Source organism: Aedes albopictus, chromosome 2, assembly GCF_035046485.1.
Source record: "Aedes albopictus strain Foshan chromosome 2, AalbF5, whole genome shotgun sequence".
Classification (NCBI taxonomy): Eukaryota; Metazoa; Arthropoda; class Insecta; order Diptera; family Culicidae; genus Aedes; species Aedes albopictus.
In genome coordinates this window covers 99986583-100008547 of record NC_085137.1, presented here as the reverse complement: position 1 = coordinate 100008547, position 21965 = coordinate 99986583, and the positions used below count along the sequence as shown (strand labels likewise).

The window sequence follows — 21965 nt, the reverse complement described above, 5'->3', positions numbered from 1 at the left end:
TGTCTTTTTGTTTATTTTTGTGGTATGGTTCATTATTTTTCTTATTTTGTCGTATATTTATCAAGACCTTTTAATTTCTGGAATACTGTCTGATTTTGTTCGATATTTGTTATTCATTTATTCAGTACCTACTATTAGGAAAGTCTAAGTGGAATGTTAGATAGTTGTTATGTTTATCATTTTTTGTTTTGTTTGTCATTTTTTGTTATGTTTGTCATTTTTTGTTATGTTTGTTATTTTTAAGATACGCGTTTTTATGCTGTACTTGACCACGATAAAAAAAAGTCGTCTTTCGTCCACAAGCATAAAGAGTATAGTAATAGTCCTTATTTTCTATAGATGTATGTCGCAGTCTATCGCTCTTCATGTAATACTAACATTCGAAAACGTCGAAATGTCTACTTTGTCATACAAAAACATAGCAAGTCAAAGAAGTAATTAGTTTTCGTCGTGTCAATCTACATTGGTGTGTATGTATTGATCAAACGTTAGCTATATGGGTCAAAATGTCAAGCCGGTATAACTTTATTCATTGTGGGAAAATATTACATTTTATAGCGTCATATCAAGTATCAATATATTGTTGATAAGCGTTAAATTTCATTCAATTCGGTTCATTGGTTTCCGAGATATGACAGTTAAAAAGTTAGTTGACTAAAAATAGTGTTTTAAGAGAACGGTTTTAACGAAAGATTAACCAATCGAGCTCAAATTTGTACCAAACCAAACATGCACATATAGAAGATGTACAAAAAGTCAAAATTTGAGAATTTACAGCATGTTGAACATTTTTGTGAGAGAGAAAAAAAGTTGCCTATCCCAAACATTTTGGGCATCCCCTGTATATACGTCGAGCCGGGGTACGATTTTTACAAAATTCGGTTAATTTCTGTTCTTTGCGGACGACATGGACATTATAACCTGCCTGAAACACGAAGCAGCAAAAGTTGGATTGGTTGTGAATGCGTCAAAGACAAAGTACATGTTGGTAGACAGGAACGTGCACGACCGGGTCCGTCTAGGCGGTAATGTCACGATAGACGGAAATACCTACGAGTTAGTGGAGGAATTCGTTTACCTCGGATCCTTGCTGACGAAGGCTGACAACAATATCAGTTGTGAAATTCGAAGACGCATTATCAGTGGAAGTCGTGGCTACTACTACGAGCTCCAGAAGAAGCTACGGTCTAACTTCGACAAATTGAAAATCATTGGACATTGTCATCGAAAGAAAACCTCACCGACCTAAAGGGTATTCAGCCATTTATTATTGGTTATCCAGTACGATTATATTCGGGTACAGCATCCGTACAACACGTCGTTGGTTATGTTTATTGAATGAATATGCCTATGTAATGTTGCGTTTAATTTTTGTTTCCATTCTTATCCATTTGATTTGCTATGCTGTGCACTAGTGTGGGACACGCTTGTATGAAAAAAATAATCCTCGCTCCAGTCGACTTTTTAGATCCCATTTAGGCCCCATATGAACTGTACAAAATTTCAGCGCAATCGGAGAAACTATAATTTAGCGCAAGCGGTTCAAAGCTTGCATAGGATTTACTATGGGAAAAGTTACACTTTCAAACAAAAAATCCCAGGGGTCGCCCTTTGTCTCCTTAATTCAAATCGATCAATTATTCTTGTAGAAATAACATTTACGAAACTTTCCTTCGAAGACCGCAAAACGATTGAATGCTTGTGGAAAAAGTTATTGATTTATTACCGATTAGTGATCCAGCGAAGGGCTTTTTGTTTTGTTTTATCAGCAGCACTGCTGCTGCCGTTGTTGCATGGGGTGGCGGGAGGTATCACCACCCCCAGAAACAGCAGCAGCCAAGGCAGCTACAGTGCTGCTAATAAAACAAAACAAAAAGCCGTTCGTTGGATCACTAATCGGTAATAAATCTATAACTTTTTCCACAAGCATCCAATCGTTTTGCGGTCTTCGAAGGAAAGTTTCATAAATGATTTTTCTACAAGAAGCATTGATCGATTTGAATTAAGGGGACAACGGACGACCTCTGGGATTTTTTATCTGAAAGTGTAACTTTTCCCATAGTAAATCCTATGAAAACTTTGAACCGCTTGCGCTAAATTATAGTTTCACCGATTGCGCTGAAATTTTGTACAGTTCATATGGGACCTAAATGGAATCAAAAAAGTCGACTGGAGCGAGAATTTGATGTTTGTCCCATACTACTGTGCACGTGTTTTGCAAGTTCCACTGGGATTTCAAGCACTGTCAGTTTTTTCACACATGTCAGTTTACTTTGTATCATTTGACTATTAGTAAGTATATGGTTGTTTTGGGTGTATATTTTGTTGTAATTTACTGCAAATACCTACTTAAAACCTATGTTTCCAATAAACGTGTAAAGTTCCTTATCAATGTTCATTCCATTAATATTATATGTTTATGTAGTATTTTGTTCCTGGTTCAGATGCTTCCTGATTTTCTGTTGAAGAGTCTGAGTATTCGTTTATAAGGTTTGAAATTGAAAGATTGTTTTTCTACTATAGATTTGATCAATTTTCACCAATCATGTAAGATCTGATAATTTTCGTTTGAGACTAATCTTAACAAAGTGAGCAGTAAGCTAAGCTTTTCAAATATTGTAATAAACAGTGGAAAAACTGTCCATTATGACCCTTAATTTGGGAAATAACCTCCAATCGAAGCGAAAATAACACTAAACGCCCAAAGGCAATAACAATGCACTACATCTGTGATGACAATAAAATATCATAAAATTTCATTCGAGTTCAATAAAATAACATTTAAAAACAACAACTTGCGGATAGTTTCTACTTATTTGAAAGATGAGGAATTTTTACAAGAATATTTACAACTTAAATGGGTACGAAAATTTACATTCACACATAGCGTTAATTAGAGGATTGTACATGGGTCGTTTCTATAGACAAAATAAAAACGAATACAAAGTGCTTCAACTGACTAGTATGTATTATATTTATAACGAATTGTGTAATAGCTGAACTGGTTTCAAAAAAGGTTTCGATTCGACATCATAAGAGAGTTCAGTGGTGTGAAAGAGTATCAGAGTAAGTTGGTAGGTATATGTTTTCAGCTAAAACACAGTGCACATCGAACATACACATTCTTATGGGTTAAGTTGCTCCTTTTGAGGATAATTTGAAACGGTTCACTTGTTGCAGTCTTGGATAATTTGTTATTTGTTTGTGTTAATTTTCTATTATTTCAAGTTGTTTGACGCAAATAGTCAAATTTGATAGATAAATTGTCACACGTTTCAAAATTAATAGTTATACCGTAGGTATAAATTAAAAAGCATGAATTATTTGAGACACAAATTGATAGGAATAAAAACGAGAACATAAAACGTGAAGGAGAAAAGTAAAAACTGCTAAAACTTTCTTCTGGCAAGTCAACCGAATTGGGACGCAAGTTTGAATCGTGTGTTCGGTCCGCGAAAAAAGGTCCCGTGATAAACTGAAACTAAGTTATGCGAGGTAAGTTCCAATTTGAATTTTTTTTCCGAGCTGTCGAGCCCCAAAATTCCGTATCTAAGAGTTTTTATTTTTCGACGCCTGGACTGGCGTTTGATCAATTATAACAATAACGTTAATTTGATTTATACATGAATACAACATCTAAATAATCGAGATTTCAGATAGCTTGCTACTGCATAATAGCAATAAAATCTGCATGTGACGGTGATTTTTATACAATAAATACAGAACCGGGGCATTGCCAGTGGATATCGCTGACAAGTTCCTGAGTCGTGCGCGGAACCAAGAGAGAAGATGTCGAGCTTAATAGAATCGGGCGGTGATGTGCTTTTTTGTAAGAGACTATTTGTGGAGATGTCAATTTTCAATTTTCTCTAAATATTAACTAGTGTTTTGTGCGCTATTGCAATCCGAATGCTGTTTTATCATTAGCACGTATCTAGAATATGTACCGAAATTTTCTCAGTAATCCTATCAATGTAATAACAAAACAGCTTTCGAAGAATTATTAACCTGGTTGGTTTAGTCACCTTTGATCTACTTCGTAATCTACCTATAATTTTTGTTGCATAACCATTCCTAGTAGAAAGACCTTTCGCAATATTTCGTTATATCAAAACTTACTTGCCGTGTGCTTCAGGATAGTTTGAAAGCTCCTCTTATTACGTTATTTAAAATTTTAAATTTGCCTAAAGTTGAGATGGGGTTGAATCCTTCAACAGAAAGTCAAACTCGAAAGTTTCGATAATATGGCAAAAACAGACCAAATATTCCAGACTTTACCGGAATTGAACTTTACTGGAATTGATGTGATTTCATCATTCATTTGGGTTATTTTTCTCAACCATATTGATGCTCATTGAGCGCCTTTTATGACTTGGGAGATGTCGTTCAAACTAGCTTTAAGGGCCCCTAAAATCCATCGAAACCAAATTGAGACATTTGCTTTTAAAACCCTACAAATACTTTACCCTTAAGCAGTGCTGGAATTGTTCGGCGCACCGCTAATGGCACTGAACAAGGCAAGACTGTGGCGGTGAGCGTTATTATTACTGTCGTCCGTGGGATAGACAAACTCACCCAACAGATCGCTGAGTGCTGAACACAGATTTTCGTAGTTTTCCTTCAGGGCATTGTGGTACTCACGCTGATCCGACGAGATGACGTTGTCGTTGATTTGCAATGCCGTGAAACAGATCCGCACAAATTCCCTGAAAAAAGAACTCCTATTAGGAATCTCCCTCACCACCTAAGCATTCATCCAACTTACCGGAAGATATCCTTCAGATCCTCGACCCTTTCCGAGGGGTACTTGGAACACTGTTTGGGATCGAGGAATGCCGAGGCGTATGCCAGCGGACCGGCATTCACCGTAACGGCTACGCTACCTTGTAGACGTAGCTGCAACTTCTTCAGATCGATCGGACCGAGAACAACCTCCTCCAGTTCCGCTACCTTGGCCTGCATCTCATCGATGGCCACTTCAATCGGACTCAGCTCCACTGTCTGGCGCTCCTTGACCGGAATACGCTTCAATACGTACGGGAAACTGTATTGTGCTGAAATTTGTGAAGGCAATAAAAATTAAACAGTTAGTATATGATCAATACACCTTAACCCTTTGGAACTGAGACTTTTCTGACAACCTAGAACATCCTGAACACCATGAAGTTATGAGGAACGAAATAATTGTTCTAAAAGCTGAATTTGGGAATGGGTTACGTCCCATTTAATCTTCGTCAAGAATATCAAAAGGTGTTTTATATTCAGGGATGTTTGAGGTGTTCCAAACTGTCCTGTAGTAAAGTCCTTCAAATCTACAAGAATAATTTTATGTGTTTTCGCCATAAATAATAGCATTGCATAATCTGCTCGGATCCGTAAAGCTTTTGAAATCTAAAATGTCATTTATGGACACTATAGGGATATTCTAGGTCAGCCAAACTACCTTGGAGTTGACAACTTCAGGTCTATGCTCGTAACAGTGGCCATGTCTGCTGTACTGAGTAACGTTGCAAAACCAACCGCGATTACTGGACCAACTTGAAGTCTAATATATATTATTACGAACCTATGGGACATTCACTGTCCTCTAAACTGTCCTGAAGTTTAGCTCTTGACAGTAACAATAGTTATTCTCACAATAAACTGTGACATTACACATTCAACGGTAATCTGTAACCCCCTGGCATATCATGAGTCATTCCAAGATAGTTTTGAGATATTCCAGATAAACCAAACTACTTCAGCGATCATAGCTTCAGGTCTACACTTGTTATAATAGTTTTTGCCTCTAAGTTAAGTAGTGTAACATCACGTTTCATTTTAGATAGTAACGTTGCACAACCAAATAGGATCCATGAACCTCTTAACTCTCAAGGGTCACTTCATGATAGTTTTGTGCTAATTAAGGTCATCCAATCTTTATATCTACACTTGCAATGCTAGCCTGCTACACTGAATAATGATACATAATGAACCATATTTACTAATATTCTGCAAATACTAGTAGGCATTGTTCTGTACCTTTGAAACATTTAAGGTTGCTCAAACTTTTATGAAACACATTTTGTAATCTGTATTCGTTGTAGCCATTATTTGTGCTGTAAAAAGTTACGCCAGTTAGTCTAACTAATCGTGAACTTCTGTGAAAATCAGAGCCATTCAAAAATACCTTCGAGATATTTCAGGATTACTAAACTTCCCTACAACTAAGAAATTCCAGCTAAGGTGAAAATATGACGAAGCCACGTCTGGAGCACAAACCTGAAGGCAAATGTGGAACGCGGCCGAGGATAATGACTGCAGCCACGAACCGAGTGTTGTAGTGAATAATTGTTGATTCAGTTTTATTATAACTGTTAAGCTAAAAAATGCAATAGAAACAATCATTACGGTTGGTAATGTTATGTAACTCTATATAGCCAAAACAGAAGCTTCAACTGCTGGAAATGCTAGATTTTAAACATCACAATAGTTTGGATGACCCCAACTGATCTGATGATGTCGATTGAACATTCAGACGATTTATCGGACATGATAGATTACAGATCGTAGCAATGTACAATGAAAAATGTTACCGTTACATCCGTAGACTTTAGGATGTAATCTCAAGAATGGTTTGGATGGCCTTGGATATCTCAACAGATCTGTTACTGTCTGTTGAACTTTCAGAAGACTTACTGGACATGACAGAATACAAATCGTTGCTTTGTTTAATGAAAGAAGTTACTGTTACACCTGTAGACTTTAGGACATAACTCAATAACAGTTTGGATGACCTGCGACTGATCTGATTCTGTCTTTTGAACTTCCAGAAGACTTACTGGACATGATAGAACACAAATCGTAGCTTTGTAAATATAATAAAAGAAGTAACCGTTACACCCGTAGACTTCAGGATCTAAACTCAGGGACAGTTTGGATGACCTAGGATATCCCGACTGATTTGATAATGTCTATTGAACTTTTAGATGACTTACTGGACATGATAGAATACAAATCGTAGCTTTGTATATAGAAAGAAATAATCGTTACATGTGGAGCGAACCTGGTGTGATGGTAAGAACACTTGACTATCACGCCGAGGACATGGCATCGAATCTCACTCCCGACAAACTCATCAAATGTGGGTTCTTCCTGCGGAAGGGAAGTAAAGCGTGTGCCCCGAGATAAACTAGCCTAGGGCTTAAAATCTCGTTAATACAGATAAAAAAATAACCGTTACATCCGTAGACTTCAGTATCTAAACTCAAGAACAGTTTGGATGATCTAGGATATCCCGACTGATACTGTCTTTTGAACTTTAAAAAGACTTACTGGACATGATAAACTACAAATCTTACCTTTGTATAATGAAAGTAGTTACCCGTACACCCGTAGACTCTAAGATCTAATCTGAAGAACAGTTTGGATGACCTAGGATATCCCGGCTAATCTTATACTGTCTATTGAACTTTCAGAAGATTTACTGGACGAGATAGAATACAAACCGAAGCCTTGTATAACGAAAGAAGTTACTGTTACACCCGTAGACTTTAGGATCTAAACTCAAGAACAGTTTGGATGACCTAGGATATCCAGAAAAAAATATTCTGCATTATATTTCCCCCAAAACCACAGAAATACGTGGAAAAAACTCTTGATAAACGCTTGGAAATATTCCGGCTTCAAAGAATTAAATAACCAAAAATAAGTGTCAAATTCAAATCAGGTTTTGACGTAACTATGTTCAAATATGTAACGAATGTGTCTCCCCACTTTGGCATAATGCCGTTTGGCGTGAAGTCGTTAGCTCATTGGACGACTGTTCTTGGGTGTATTCTTAGGAGTATTTCTTGGCTTTTCCGTCTGATTGTGAGATCAAAATCACCTTAAGTTCCCTAACTTCAACGTTTCGATCGTATCTTTCTCAAGGATTCTGTCGATTTATTAAAACATCACAATTAATTTCGTTTTCTTACAAGACACTTTACGAACAATTGACACATTACCGAGTTTTTGGTCGTTTTATCGTTATACAGATTTTTCCAATCTTTCAACCGTCATTCGAATATCTAGCTTGCCGTCTGTTTTTATCCGGAAAACCATAATTCGGACCTCTTTCGCTATTGTTTGTTTACTTTTGATTTAATAAATCAACAGAATCCTTGAGAAAGATCCGATACGGATCGAAACGTCGGATAAGGCAATCCATGACGACTTTTGGCAATGGGGATGACAGCCAAAACTGTAAACACAGTTTGAGTACAGCTTAACAAAGTTTCGTCAAGTGTCGTCGGTGTTTAACAAATTCCTTTGTGTTCAACTGTCACCCCGATCATCGGTTGTCAAAAATACATGGTAAACAAAAAAATCAGCTGATCGCATCTGTCTCATGGATTGCCTTATTAAGAGAACATAAGTTGTTTTTGATCTCACAATCGGACTGAAAAGCCATGAAACACTCCTAAAAATGAAGTCGTTAGATATAATGGTCTTTTGGCATAATAGTCGTTTGGCATAATGACCGTTTGGCATAACGGTGAAGAAGCGACAAGCGTTCATTATTTTTATGAGTTTTGCCTAAATATCTGTTGTTTTAAAAACTGCTTGCATTAAATATCACAAACACTTCACGCGATTGGTCATTTTGTAAACGATGTTAAAAATGAGTCTATGTCATTTGGCATGAGGCTATTTGGCATAAGGGTCACTTGGCATAGATATATTTGGCATGACGATCTTTTGGCGCAATGGACACATAATAAAGAAGGGTGCATTTCGATTATGCCAAATACCATTATGCCAAATGACCGTTATGCAAAGTGACCTTATGCTGTATGACTTTATGCTAAATGTCCCGCTCCCGTTAAAAATATATGTGTAAAGAATCAACTTTGATACGAGAAAGTTGAAGTAGTAGAAAAAGTAGAGAGAGCCAACTTATCTTATGCCATGTTAAAAGATTTCGTCAAAAGACTATATAGGACTAGATATAGGGCACTGCATGAAATTCTCTCCTTCTCTTTCAATCTTACAGAAATTTTGTAAACAACAAGGCCAAAAACGTCAAAATCCCATATAAAATCAAAACAATGCAGTGCCCTATACCAAACGGCATCATCGCAAATGATATTATGCCAAACCGAATAGACCCGTTACGAATGACTTTTGGACCGATAGACCCTCTTAGGAACTCATAAGTAGGTACCAATCAAGATCCGTAGAGTATCCTAATTAGCCATCAAAGCTGAACAAGACTTCCATGCCCGAACAGAAGAGAATAGCAAAATAATAACTACAAAACAACATAACCTGTTTTTATATCTTATTTTGTTATTATTAACTTATCAAGGAATTACTTCTCCATAACATGTTTTGTTGGACAATCTTCTTTTGTTATAATTCAGCTATTGATATGCACCCATTGAACAACATTTAAATAACATGTTTTGTTATGGAGCAAACTAAGTTATTACTGTGATATTGAGAGTGTACAAATATTTGATAAACAATATCACAACAATAACAAGTTTTTAAATTGTAACTACAACATTAGAGATTTACGTTCTTTACAGCATTCCGTACATATTATCTTATTATTCTAATTATTATTCTTGTCAGACTATTTTTTTATGAACACTTCGACAATTATGTCCTGTTTTTTTATCTTTTTTTGTATCCAGTTACATATAGAGGTATCCATTCCATAGAAAATCTCAGAATACTATTGTATTACAAAATTGTAATACTTGGTGGATTAGTAGTTCCTCAGAAATAGTTAGACTAATATGTTATAATTCGCAATTAAGATAGCTCTATCTAAAGGGTGGTCCAAAAAAATTTGCTTTTGTGTTGTTATCAATAACTTTTGAAGATCAAAATTTGTTGTTGAAATATTTTCCAATTTCATTGTTATTAAAATGTTATAGACACAAACAAAACATGTTATTACATTGGTCTTCCAGGAACATTTTTTTGTTATGATATTTTTCATTTTGCCGCTTATGACACGCAAGTTTATAACATAATATGTTATGTTAATAACATTAAAATAACTGATTTTATTTCTCAGTTATTTTGCCAAAATAACGCATTTTGTTATGCGATTGTTATTCTCTTCTGCTCGGGTGGCAACTCATAACTTCAACTCACTTGTCAGAATGGTCCGTCGTTTCCATTGATCCTCCACGGATCCCCGTGCTCCGCCATTCGGTGTGAACGGAGTCTCGTACATAAACGTATCGACGTCATGGTTCTGTTCGAACTCCGTCTGTCGTATCTCGAGCTCGTCCTTGCAAAAGAACGGAACCACATGCGTCACCTGGATGTAAGCCATCTTGGGGTCTAGGGATGTGACGTCAACCTGAACGGAAGATTTTCATATAATAATGGTGAACATTTCTGAAGGGGCTTTAGCCGAAAACCTACCGGGCAGGAATCCATTATCATCTTCACGTTGTCGCTGCCGAATTTGTCTCGGTACTGTTTGTGTAGTCGCTCGGATATCTCGCTCAGCGAAGTCACCTTCGGTTCTTTGTACACGTACTCAACTGCATGCTCCTCCTCGAAATATGCCTGCGTAGGTTTGGGAATAGTACATTTAATTCAAGACAATACACTGCATTATTCCTAGATGATGCTGGATTCTGCGAGCGCTTCCAGGGGCCTTTTTGCTCGAATTTTCAATAACACTCATCTCGTCATCAACAAAACGCATGAAACTGAAAATGCTATTCACTGTTTGGTACGGGTTAGTAACCAATGAGTATCATTTTCGGCTCTGTGTGTTTGGTTGAGGAGATCCGTGCTTTCGGTATTTGGTAGCAAGGCAGCCATTTTGAAGACCATCTTTGAATTCACTCATATATGCTATCAAACCTTTCAATTTGAACATTTTCCTTTGCATCACACTTACCTGCCCGTAATAGATCACACGGTAGAACCGCCCAAGAAGACGTTTCCCCGTCTTGTTGAACTCGATCACCCGATTGTACGACTGCATTAGGTGTTCGTAGCTCTGCGCCAACCCCGGATAGTCTCGGCGACTCTCCAAAATCGGCACAATCAACCGGTACAGCTCCCCCAGGCACTCGTGCCGTTCCGCTCGGTCCAAGCACTCGGCACACTCCTTCAGCTGATCCAGCAACAGCTGCTCCGTATACTGCGAATCCGATGCACCGCTATCCAACTTCAGCCCCTTCTCGTCCCGTGGAATGTTCCTGGAGATCTTGACAAACGACTCCGCTCCGAATGCCACCGTACTGTTACCCTTCAGTTTCAGATACTCGGATATCAACGCCGCAATGTGCAAATAGCAGCAGGCCGCTTCCGACAGGTTGCCATTCTGCTCGTGATTGCGAGCCATCGTCACCAGCCAGGTATGCCGCAGTTCCGGCGTAGATGCATACGAATTCGCCAACGAGTGCTGCAACTCCAGCAACCGCTCCGGATCCATGTGGTGCGCTTGCATCTGCGCCGTTGCCATCAGAACCGTCCGAACTCGCCTCGTCAGATCCTTTACCTCCATCGGGAAACCTGACCCCTTCATTGCCTTGTCACTCGTTGCGTAGCTATTGATAATGGAAAGCGATTCCTGGAAGCGGGCGTTGTTCAGCCCAATAACGTTCCCAATCATCTGCGAAACGGAAATAATCACCTGCAGATGAACTCTGGTCAACCCCTTTCGACCGCTGAACTCGAAGTTGCTTCTCATCAGAAGATACAACACGGCACACGCTTCCTGACGTAGATTCGACAGCCGGCTGTCACAGCACTTCAGTAATTCGTAGACTAGTTGACCACACAGGATGGCATTTCCCTTAAAAAGTGCTTGAGAAAAATTATTTATAAACGCCCGAAGTGCAGCAAAGACGTGTTTCGACAGAGTTTCCGACTGTCCCAACTGCAAAAATCGCAAGTAGACTCGAGCGATCTTCGGCAGCACCGAGCTTTCCAGCATCGAGTCCCGGAACTGTATCGAGTAGAGTCCCATGCAGTCCAGGATGGTTAAGCCGATCTCCGTAGCTAGATTGGACTCGTAGAGCGCTCGATGTAGACGCATGGTTTCTTCGACCAAATTTTCCCGATTCTGGGGATGGTTGAGCGTTCCGGATTCGAACGAACTAGCCGATTCACTGCTCGGAGGCATCATTCTTGCCGGGAGGGTACTTGCTTTGGCCGACTTGCTGGCTTTGGTGTCTCTTCCGGATTCGCCGGGGACCTGGATGTTCTTCTTCCCCACGTATCGGAAGTAGAGTAGACAGAGATCCAGAACCGTGAAGAATTGCACCGTTTCACTCTCCGTACAGTTATGCCACCAGGCAATCATGTGGTCCGGCGAGAGATGTTTGACTACAAACAGAAAGCTGATCAACAGATCTTTGGTTTCGGCTGGGGTAAATTTATCGGTTCTTTGGATGATCGTCGGTTGAGTAACGCTAATAGATCGGGCATGACTAGGTCTGGCGGAACCATTCATTTCAATGGAATTGTTTCGTATCACAACTGTGCCGTCCTGCGACAAGGTTGAGCATTCAGAGTTTAGGGAAGTTGTCGAATGCCCGTTCGATAAGTTCATCTGACCAGCAATGGCGGCCAAGAAGCTTGTGTCCTTCAGATGAAGCGATGACCTTATCGGACTTGGGCAGTCGAAGTGCATCGTTACTCGATTGCTACGGGATTTGGGTGTGCTAGTTTGGGAAGTTACAGTTTGTGGAATGATGGCAGGTGTAGATTCCCGAGCGAACACGTAACTACTGCTGCATGACATTCGGTTGGTACCGATCGAATCATGCTTTTTCTTATCCATTCCATCCGGTATACGATTGAGATTTTCAAGTACAATGCCCAACCACGGGACGTACAACAAAGCAATGCGGCTATGTTGACCCTTGTTTTGGTATCTGTCGTCTAAGTCATGCTTCGCCATGAGGTCCTTGAGGATCGTCAACCCGAGCCTTCGGATATGACTGACCTCATTGAGTGAGCCTTTTACCTCCTGCAGCAGCATTCCTGCAAGGAAATGTTGTTTGCAGAAGTCTTCGGATAGACAAAATTGTTGTAGCAAATCTGGTGGTCGATTGTTTGGGCTCAGCAGGAAAGGTAGATTCAGCGGAATGTAATGTTCATGGGAGCAAATCTCTCGGATGAATGCGAATTTGTATTCTTGGAGAACTCGTGAATCACCGGGACCCCAGCGATCCATGTATAGTCGTATTAACCGGAACACGAAGCCGCGATCCATGAAGGTTAGGCAGCGTTTCACGAAGACCGACATACTGTGGTTGAGCGTTTCGGTTTCCATTGGGAGATCTTTATGGCGGGAGTTCAGGTAGGGTAAAAGAACGCTAAAGAGAGATTCTATTCGAGTGGAGAATTCCTTAGGGAATCGCTCATTTCGTTGCATTTTGATGCGGCCTGTTGAGAGCAGGAATTGACCCATGCTTTTGACGATGATGTCGAAGAAGATACCGGAGTATTTCATGAACTTGTTGACGAGCAGGAAGTCTGTATTGTTCTGATGGAGGAGAGTTGGAAGATGCCGACACAGTTCGCCATGAACCGTACTGACCTGCTGGGAAGTTGGTGAACAACCGTTTACGGGGAACGCATCGATTCGGAAGACGTATTTAACGTAAGAGAGGAGCAGTTCCTTACGCTTAGCTTCTTCGGAGATCATGTGAAACGTGTTTACGAGTAGTCGAATGACGTTCAGACCGATTTCATCGCTCTGGGTAGCAACTAAAAGGGTAAACAGTTGGTTCAAGATCGTCGGCAGGAATGTGATCAATGAATTGATCTGGATGGCATGGGCAGCTTTGAGGATTTTGCAGCTTTCGGATTCAGCTGGAAGAGCGGCGGTTTTCGGTAGATCGAGCAGGCGTTCGGCGTGGAGGAACAGATTGTGCAGGTGCTGATCGGTAGTGATGACAGTGGAATCTAGCCGGAACGTGATCGTGAAGATCTGCCGCTGATTGTCGATCCATTGGATTTCCGGACCGGCATTCTGCTGGAGGGATGGAAGTTTTGTAGCGTGTGGCCATTTGAGGGCAGCAATGAGGCGCGAAACAGAGAAAAGGGTCAGGTTAGATTTCTACTGGTTAATACTATGCGTATTGTGCGGAGATTGTATTAGTGTGTTAGGATTTGGAGTGATCGTGATGACAAGCAAAGGTAAAGTCGAACGTTGGTCGGTATCCGAATTACTTACCCCTTTCCCAAGGCCAAGAGGCTGGATGGAGAGATATCCCGCAGGTAGCGATGCTGCCACTGGTAGACACTGCTCTTCGATGTTCAATTTGCCTTTCGTAAGCAGTGGTAACCAAGCGTAGCCTACCGGAGTCTCGGTAGTAGTCGATACGAGATCCTTCTTTTTGGCAATGTTGCACGAGACGTGGAAGAACGAAAACAGCAAATGATGCTGCGCGGTTATGCGCAGAGGAAGCCTAAGTTTAATTTCTTCGTACCACGTTGGACTAGTGGTATGATGTAGAACGGGACAGGACATCTGAGATACAAGCGTGGGTTGACCTGGACGACCATAGATACACTGAAAAAGTAACTAGATGTTATTCTGCATACTTTGTCTGTGGTTATGGGCCCATGCCTCAATGGATTTCGCTTCGGTGGTGTCACTATCACGTAGTTCGATCAAAACAGCGATGTTACGAGCCCTGGAAAAAATCTTCTGGCTGTCGTAGTTTAGTTGCAACGGGTAGACATACAGATGGTTCACGAAAGTAGCATACGGGTTCAGATGCTGGTCAGATCGGTTTTCAAACTCGGTTATTTCCAAAGTAGGATCGGCAACCGGCGGAGACGGGAAAGGTTTCAATGGGACAAGGGTGCTTGTTAGGCAATCTAGATTGGAAATACACTGATTATTGACAACATTTCAGAAATTTATTTAATTTGAACTCACTTGAAGGAAATTCATTCAAAGCCTCGATGTAGATTTTGAGCGAACCAGGAATGACGGTAAGTTTACTGAATTTATCCGGTTTTCTGTACTCAGCTAACAACTTCAACAGCTCGTCGTCCTTCAACTTCGTACTCTCCTGCCGATAGATAGCAGGAAAGTCAAACGAAGTATCCAGCTCGTTGCTGTACAACCGGAAAAGAGGTCGTGCTGCCCAGGCGAACGGCATTCGATAGTGACCGCATTTGTGTGCGTATTGCCGTACAGTTTTCTGCAGCTTACACAGCAGTTTGATGTCTTTCGTAGCCTTCAGATAGGGCTCCGTAGATTGGTTCAGAGCACCCTGCAGAATCTTGTCGATTTTGACCACTACAAAGATATCTGGGTTTGGAGAGGTGACGCTGAAAATCGCATTCCTGGCTCTGGCTGTCCATTCCTTCGTCACATCCGGGTGCAGGTCGTCACTGGTATCACATCGGGTTTTGGAATGCCGTTGGAGTGTCCCATTACCATTCTGCTGTTGATGCGCTTTGGTCGTAGGTTTTGGCGATGTGCAAAGAGGTTTCTCGGCTTCCCAACTGGCGTTCAGCATGTCCCGTACGTGGACTTTGTTCAGGTCAAAGTAAAAGTTTTCGGTCAACTTGCGGCCATTTTTAGCATCGTACAGTGCCACACTGGTTAGGTATGGTTCCAGCTGCAAAAAGATCGCGGTTACAAACCTCATTAGTATTTTTTGTTGGAATTATTTGGAACAAACTCAACGGTAAATGTAAATGACGTAGCAGTCTGATTATTCCCATCGTAAACTGATTCAAAGGTCTTTTTAAAAATTTGCTAGTTGGCCAACTGGCCATCCGTGGCGCTCACATCGTTTTTGTACGAGTTTGATGTTTGCCCACTAGCGCCACCTAGAGTTGATGGCTGACCAAACTCAGTCCTTTTAGCATTGGGTGAACATGTTTTCCATGATTATGATTTGAATCGCTAAGGGTCTGTTCCAACGGATCATTGAAGCCGTCTTTTCCGCTACTCACCGCATCGAAACAAAAGCGCCACCGTATATGGACGGTCACACAGTGACAGCAGTCGAGTTACGTCAAACACACAAGGCTACGGTGGCGCTATCTGTTCATTCCATAGCGGCCGTTTTAGTTATTTTAGTGATCCATTGGCGAATTAAAATAAATTTTTACTTAAATTTGACAGTTCGAAACTCAAAATTGACAGTTCTTCTAAGGAAATAATTATTTAACTGTCAAGTTTAAGTGAAAAATAAATTTAATTCGCCCATTGGGAACATACCCTAAATGTCCGAAGTGTTACGTCTGTTTGTCAGGGAAAAATGTTCACAGTCTTTCGTCTGTTTGTCTTTGAACGCAGAAAAATCAAGCCTCCTGGATGACCTATAGAAAAAATATGGTTCACATAGAGAAAGTGATCATACATATAACCGAAGCTGAGGAGCAGGCTTTGTTTCGATGGTGGGGCTGTGAGGGCATAAAGAGAAATAAGAAGTGAATTTTATTTCACCTACCTCAGGTCCTACGAAAAAAAAACGGAATATGAAGAAATAGTTTTTCCAGACATTTTGAACGGAGACTTGGAATGTAGAAATAAGAAGTAGGCAAGACAAAGTAATCATTCAATTTCAATTTTACCGATCTTATTATTTCCCATTATCTTATCCCGTTTCCCAATAAATTAGTCGTATGTACCATCAAACGAACACGTTCATCCAACAACAACGACCACGTGGTCGGTCGCATCTTTCGCGCGTAAACTGCGCGCTTCGTCAAGCGCATCCAAACTGCACGAAGCCGCGTCTCTCCTTCGTTCAGTTTCAAATTTTTCTCTCCTAGCTCTTTTCTCTCGCGCTCACACCGCTCACCAAGCCGAGAGAGAACAAGAAATGTCAAATAAACGTCAGAGTGCGAAGTAAATTTTGTTTTAGTTCGGAACGGGTTTCGTGTTTTGCTTCCAGTTTTCCGGTGAAATTCCGTGCAAAAAGTGCCGAAAACGGTCCGGAACGCGATGTAAAGTGTGGTGCCGGTGGCGCGGGAAATAAATTCCAACCGATAGTCGGAATCGGTGCGACGCTGTGGGCGTACATTTTGAATTCAATTCTGTGCTGAAGCTGCTGCTGCTCTTTGTGGTAGTGGTGATTGTTAGCGGCGTCGGTGGTGTAGTGGTAAGCGTGGTTGCCTCTCACCCCAGTCGGTCTAGGTTCAATCCTAGTCGACGCCGTCGGTATTTCTGAGACAAAAATATCTGATCACGCCTTCCCTCGGATAGGAAGTAAAGCCGTAGGTCCCGGCCCATGTGTTGATGGGTTCGATATGTAGGGTGTCAGGTGTGTGTGGATGTCTCCCTGACCGTCCGTGTTTAGGCTTAGTACCAGAAATAGGCGGACGTTAAACTAGAGCTGATGCCGAACGGTGTCGGCTCGCCAGAAATAAGAAGAAGAAGAAGAAGAAGTGGTGATTGTTTCCATCCGGCGGCGTTGCTGCTGCTGCTTGCAAGGTGAAGGCACAGACAAACAGACGTAACACTTGCGAAATTTCCATCGACCACGTTTTTAACGATCATTTTAAATTTTCATAGTTGTGGCTTTCACAACCAGAGGCGCGCGCATCGTTTTTCTATGCGTTTGACGTTTCACACTAGCGCCTTCTGTTGACAATATTGCACAACACAGTGATTCGTGCAACTTTTCCACCAGGTGATGGTAGTGTGAACTGGGCGATGGATTTCCATGAAAATCGTTCAAGGTGTTACGTCTGTTTGTCTGTGGTGAAGGTAATTTGGATTTCGAGCTACCCGGACGATACGTTTAAATTGTGGTAAATTTCATTCTAGATGTCCACAGAGGAAAATGTTAAATCGCTGGGGGAAATTACCGGTCTGAAGCCGGAACAGGCAGCCAGTCTGTTGACGGCTTACAATGGCAATCTGGAGGGAGCGATTAATGCGTTTTTCGAGAATCCTGAAGGCGTTTTGAACCCCGAACCGCCGGTTGTGATCAACGATGATGAGGAAGACGAGGTGCGGGCGCCAATTCCTAGGAAGATGGAAGTGCTCCTTCCGGCGGAAGATACCACAAGGGGACGATTGAAACGACGAGGTGCCACAATCACGGAGGTGCCCTTCCGGAATTTTGAACTTGAAGGGAGGCTACAGGAACAAATGCTAATGCAGGGACAAGGACCCTCATCGAAGAAAGTAACCCGGCTGGAGGCTCTTTTTATGCCACCGTTTGAAATACTATTCTCCGGCAGCTTTGACATGGCTCAGAGGCACGGGAAAAGCGTGGATAAGTGGATCCTGGTAAATCTACAGGACGACCTCAATTTTACCTGTCAAACTTTGAACAGAGATTTGTGGTCCGATCCGCGGTTAAAAGATTTCCTCAGGAACAATTTAATTTTCTGGCAAACATCCAACAAGACGACGGATGGAGCCAAATTTAAAACATTCTACAAAGTCACCAATGAACCGTATATTGGGATGATTGATCCTCGCACTGGGGAAGAGGTACAAACATTTTCGACTAGCGACCCGGATCCGGTCAAGTTCTTGTCCACTCTGAAATCCTTCCTGACAGAAAACAAATCTCCCCACGGAAAGGAGGTAAAATTCGTGGAATCCAGCTTTATGCGCCCTTCGACATCACAGGCCTCTTCAAGCGGCGCCAACGGTTCTAAAGCCCCTAGCTCCAGCAAGCCCATCTGGATTCCGGACGAAGACGAGGAAGAAGAGTTCCAGGAAATTACAGACAGCAGCGACAGCGACCTAGAGCCGGACACTCCCACGTCCAAATCTCCCTCCAAACAGGCGACAATCCCAACGGAAACGCCCACCTCGCCGCCAATACTCAGCTCAGATGATGAGGCCAATCTTCCACCGACGGAAAAAACTCGCATTATGCTCAAAATGCCGGGAGATGTGACCGAGCGGTTATTTTTCCGCAGTTCTCGAACGCTGGATCACACGAAAGCGAAACTCATGAACAAATTCACCACCAAATTCGCCGACCAGAAGGGTAAATCTGTTCGGTTCTTCTGCCCGGCCGTGAAAACGGATCTGGCCTCGCTCGAAGGAAGTCGGACACTGCTCGATTTGAAGATTCACCCGAATGCGGTCATACACGTGACCGTGGACGACTGAATTCCGTGGCGCGTTTCGGGTATTTGTTTAAAAATCTCTACTTAAACTTTTTTTTTTTAACTCGTAAGAACCGTCGTCATCGTCGCTGTCGCAGTCTTTCTCAGACTGATGCATGAATAACGGGTGACGAATGGGAATAAGTTCTAGTTTCTGAGAAGCCAATAAATTATTCGATTGAAACGTATGGAATACGTTGCTTCATTTGCGATGACATCCGTTGCTTGGGAAAGTTGGACTGATAGCGGCATCTATCTAGCCGAAATAATGACATGCCGATTTTAATATCTTTATTAAAAAGGGGGTTCCCTTTTCATAATAGACATTGAGGTCATCTTCAGATCTTAACCAACTTCAGGTCAAATTTTCATCCAAATTGGCAGAGATTTTGAGGTTGAGGCACCTCAATAGTTATTTATGCAGCGAGTTGCAAATTGATGAATTTTCCACATTCCTCGGCAAGCCTCGCGAGGATAATCACGACAAACCTGTTCGCCAAGGAGGTACAACTAACAATTGCAAGTCACAAACAAGCAAGCTTGCTGATTTGTTGCTTAATAATGGTAATGGTAGCTGAACTAAAATAATTTTTATGCTCTACACATTACTGTTTGAAAATGTATGACAATATGTGGTGCGGTATGGTTTTGGACATGGTGCATTCACAGCATGGTGCATTCACAGCATCTGTTCAGGTTATCTACTCATGCTCAGTCGAAGATCCGTTAAGCATTTTTTTTTATTTATGCATGTGTTATGGAATCTTGATATTATGTTCAATAAATAGTGCATGAGGATGTTTAGGATTACACTGAAGTTTTTTTTTACGACGGTAATGGTCCCGCGTAAAAAAAAACCGCGTAAAAAAAAACCGCGTTATTTCAAGACCCGTCGTAAAAAAAACCGCGTTATTTCAAGACCCGTCGTAAAAAAAAACCGCGTTATTTCAAGACCCGTCGTAAAAAAAGTCAAGTCACGTTAGATGTGGTGCTGACTATTTTACGCGTGTTTTTGAAAAAACGTGGATTTTTTTTACGACGGTTTTTGAAATAACGCGGTTTTTTTTTACGACGGGTCTTGAAATAACGCGGTTTTTTTTTAGGACGGACCGCGTAAAAAAAACCGCGTAAAAAAAAACCGCGTAAAAAAAAACCGCGTAAAAAAAAACTTCAGTGTACTTGAAATGTGTCGATTTCTGAATGCTTTTTGGTTATCTAGGTGACTGTGGGAACAATATTCAGTGAACACGGCAGCACTGAAATGTCAAATGCATCGATCTAAGCGTCTCGTACAACCGAACTGCTGCGGATGATAAAATATATAATAATCAAGGTACAAGATATCTTGTTACAGACTAATAATAATAAATAAATGCCTCATTTTCACGTTGATTACGTCTCTTGGCACTCAATGTTAAACTACATAAATTCCGAGTCAAACTATGACGGGCTGAAGGCGTTTATTTGATAAGTGAAAAGCACATTGTTCAGGAGCATATGCTTATCGATACATCAGCTTAATAAGATGCAGACAAATGTTTTGTTAAACTCTTTTGTTAAGGAATCAATGCTTGTCGAATAAATTTCTTGTTAAACTTTTGAAAAGTGTTTTAATTTATCATTGTTGATATCGATGAGGAAAGTCGAACATTGACTATTTTCTCAATTGAAAAACCATTTAAAGATCGAAATTTAATAATAAAAATAAAAACATATTCTAATCGCAATAAGTTCGTCTGGAAACAATATCTTCAATAAGGACCAACACTTTTTGGCCACATTCGATACAAGTTTTCTCACCGTGCGATAAAAATACTGACAGCGAATTCAGAATGGAAAACACGTGTTTTGGGCTGAACAGCTGTTCAAGTATATGGCGTTGTTCAGTTGATTTCTACGTGCTGTGCTAATTCACCACTGCTGAACACAAGTTCAGGAGTGATCATGGAGAGTCATGGGAAGATTATGTTTTGCTTTGGGTGCTGCATCTCACCATCTCTAGGATGGCGCAGATAGGAAGGCATGCGGCTGGCAATCGACAGGTCTCGAGTTTTAATCAGGATTTAGGTAATTTTATATGTAATTCTTATTTCATGATAGGTGTTCTCAACATGAGAGCAAATAATTACTCTCATGAGAGTTCAACATTTTTGCATTCTATTTATTTTCAGTCAAAGCATAATAACAACTTTCTTGTACATTTGTAAAACGCTTTGAACAACAAAAAAATAAGTTGGTGCACAACATGATGCTTTATAACTTCTCCAAATTTGTGTGAACAAAACCCGAACATAGGTTGTACGTGAAAATAATTCAAAGGGGTGATACACAAATTATGTCACGCAAAAATTGACCGTTTTCAACCCCCCCTCCCCCCTATGTCACACTTTTTGTATGGGACCTTAATATGTTTTGTAAGGGTCGTCAGGTTCTGCAAAACCCCCCTCCCCCCTAAAAACGTGACATAATTTGTGTACGGCCCCAAATGTTATTCAACATTATGCTGAATTAATTCGTCATAATGGTGCCTGTTAAATGAGTGATTGTTAGTTGGGGTGCGACGCAAACAGAATATGTTCTGGCACCCAGCGAGTTAGTATGAAGAAAAATGTTACACCCAAGGCGACCCCGCACAATGGTCCAATTTTGAGGAAAACTGGCAGAAACTCAATTTTTGCTCATCTTTTAAATAAGTTTCGGTAGGAAAGTGGAACCATCTCGGCAGAGGTCCTATTTTGGGCACTTTTCTGCCCAATTCAGCCAATTCTGAACCAATTGACACAATTTTTGGAAGGCGATGAGATACGTATAGTATCTAGCCGTGTACAAAATATAATAGTGAAGAGTGCCTAAAATACCGGCCGCTGCCCAAGTGGTTCGCTACCCATACCAGCTTTTTACGCTAGCTT

At 41.0% G+C, this 21965-nt stretch overlaps 2 protein-coding genes across 10 annotated transcripts in view; one reads left to right on the top strand and one right to left on the bottom strand.

Annotated features, from left to right (window-relative positions):
• Positions 1-1246: 1246 nt before the first annotated feature.
• Positions 1247-21965, bottom strand: part of LOC109419769 (dedicator of cytokinesis protein 9) — a 306880-nt gene continuing 286161 nt past the window's right edge. For 3 of the 5 annotated variants that reach the window (XM_062850124.1, XM_029852751.2, XM_062850123.1), the window contains 8 exons: positions 14900-15590; positions 14585-14838; positions 14189-14527; positions 10895-13987; positions 10408-10554; positions 10132-10342; positions 4766-5054; positions 1247-4706 (listed from right to left, as the gene is read on the bottom strand). In XM_062850124.1, coding sequence (XP_062706108.1) covers positions 4469-4706; positions 4766-5054; positions 10132-10342; positions 10408-10554; positions 10895-13987; positions 14189-14527; positions 14585-14838; positions 14900-15590 — 5262 coding nt within the window. In that variant the 3' untranslated portion in view covers positions 1247-4468. The remainder of the gene's footprint in view (positions 4707-4765; positions 5055-10131; positions 10343-10407; positions 10555-10894; positions 13988-14188; positions 14528-14584; positions 14839-14899; positions 15591-21965) is intronic. The other 2 variants (XM_062850121.1, XM_062850122.1) reach the window with 2 other exon arrangements.
• Positions 16652-19244, top strand: LOC109420048 (UBX domain-containing protein 7). 5 transcript variants are annotated; one of them, XM_062850132.1, is made up of 3 exons: positions 16652-17063; positions 17383-17416; positions 17753-19244. In XM_062850132.1, exon 3 carries the CDS (start codon positions 17753-17755, stop codon positions 19058-19060), a length of 1308 nt encoding a protein of 435 aa, XP_062706116.1. In that variant the 5' UTR covers positions 16652-17063; positions 17383-17416; the 3' UTR covers positions 19061-19244. The 5 variants fall into 5 exon arrangements, with proteins under 5 accessions (XP_062706116.1, XP_062706114.1, XP_029708616.1 ...); XM_062850130.1 differs by having other exon boundaries at positions 17383-17422; XM_029852756.2 differs by lacking the exon at positions 16652-17063 and having other exon boundaries at positions 17370-17416.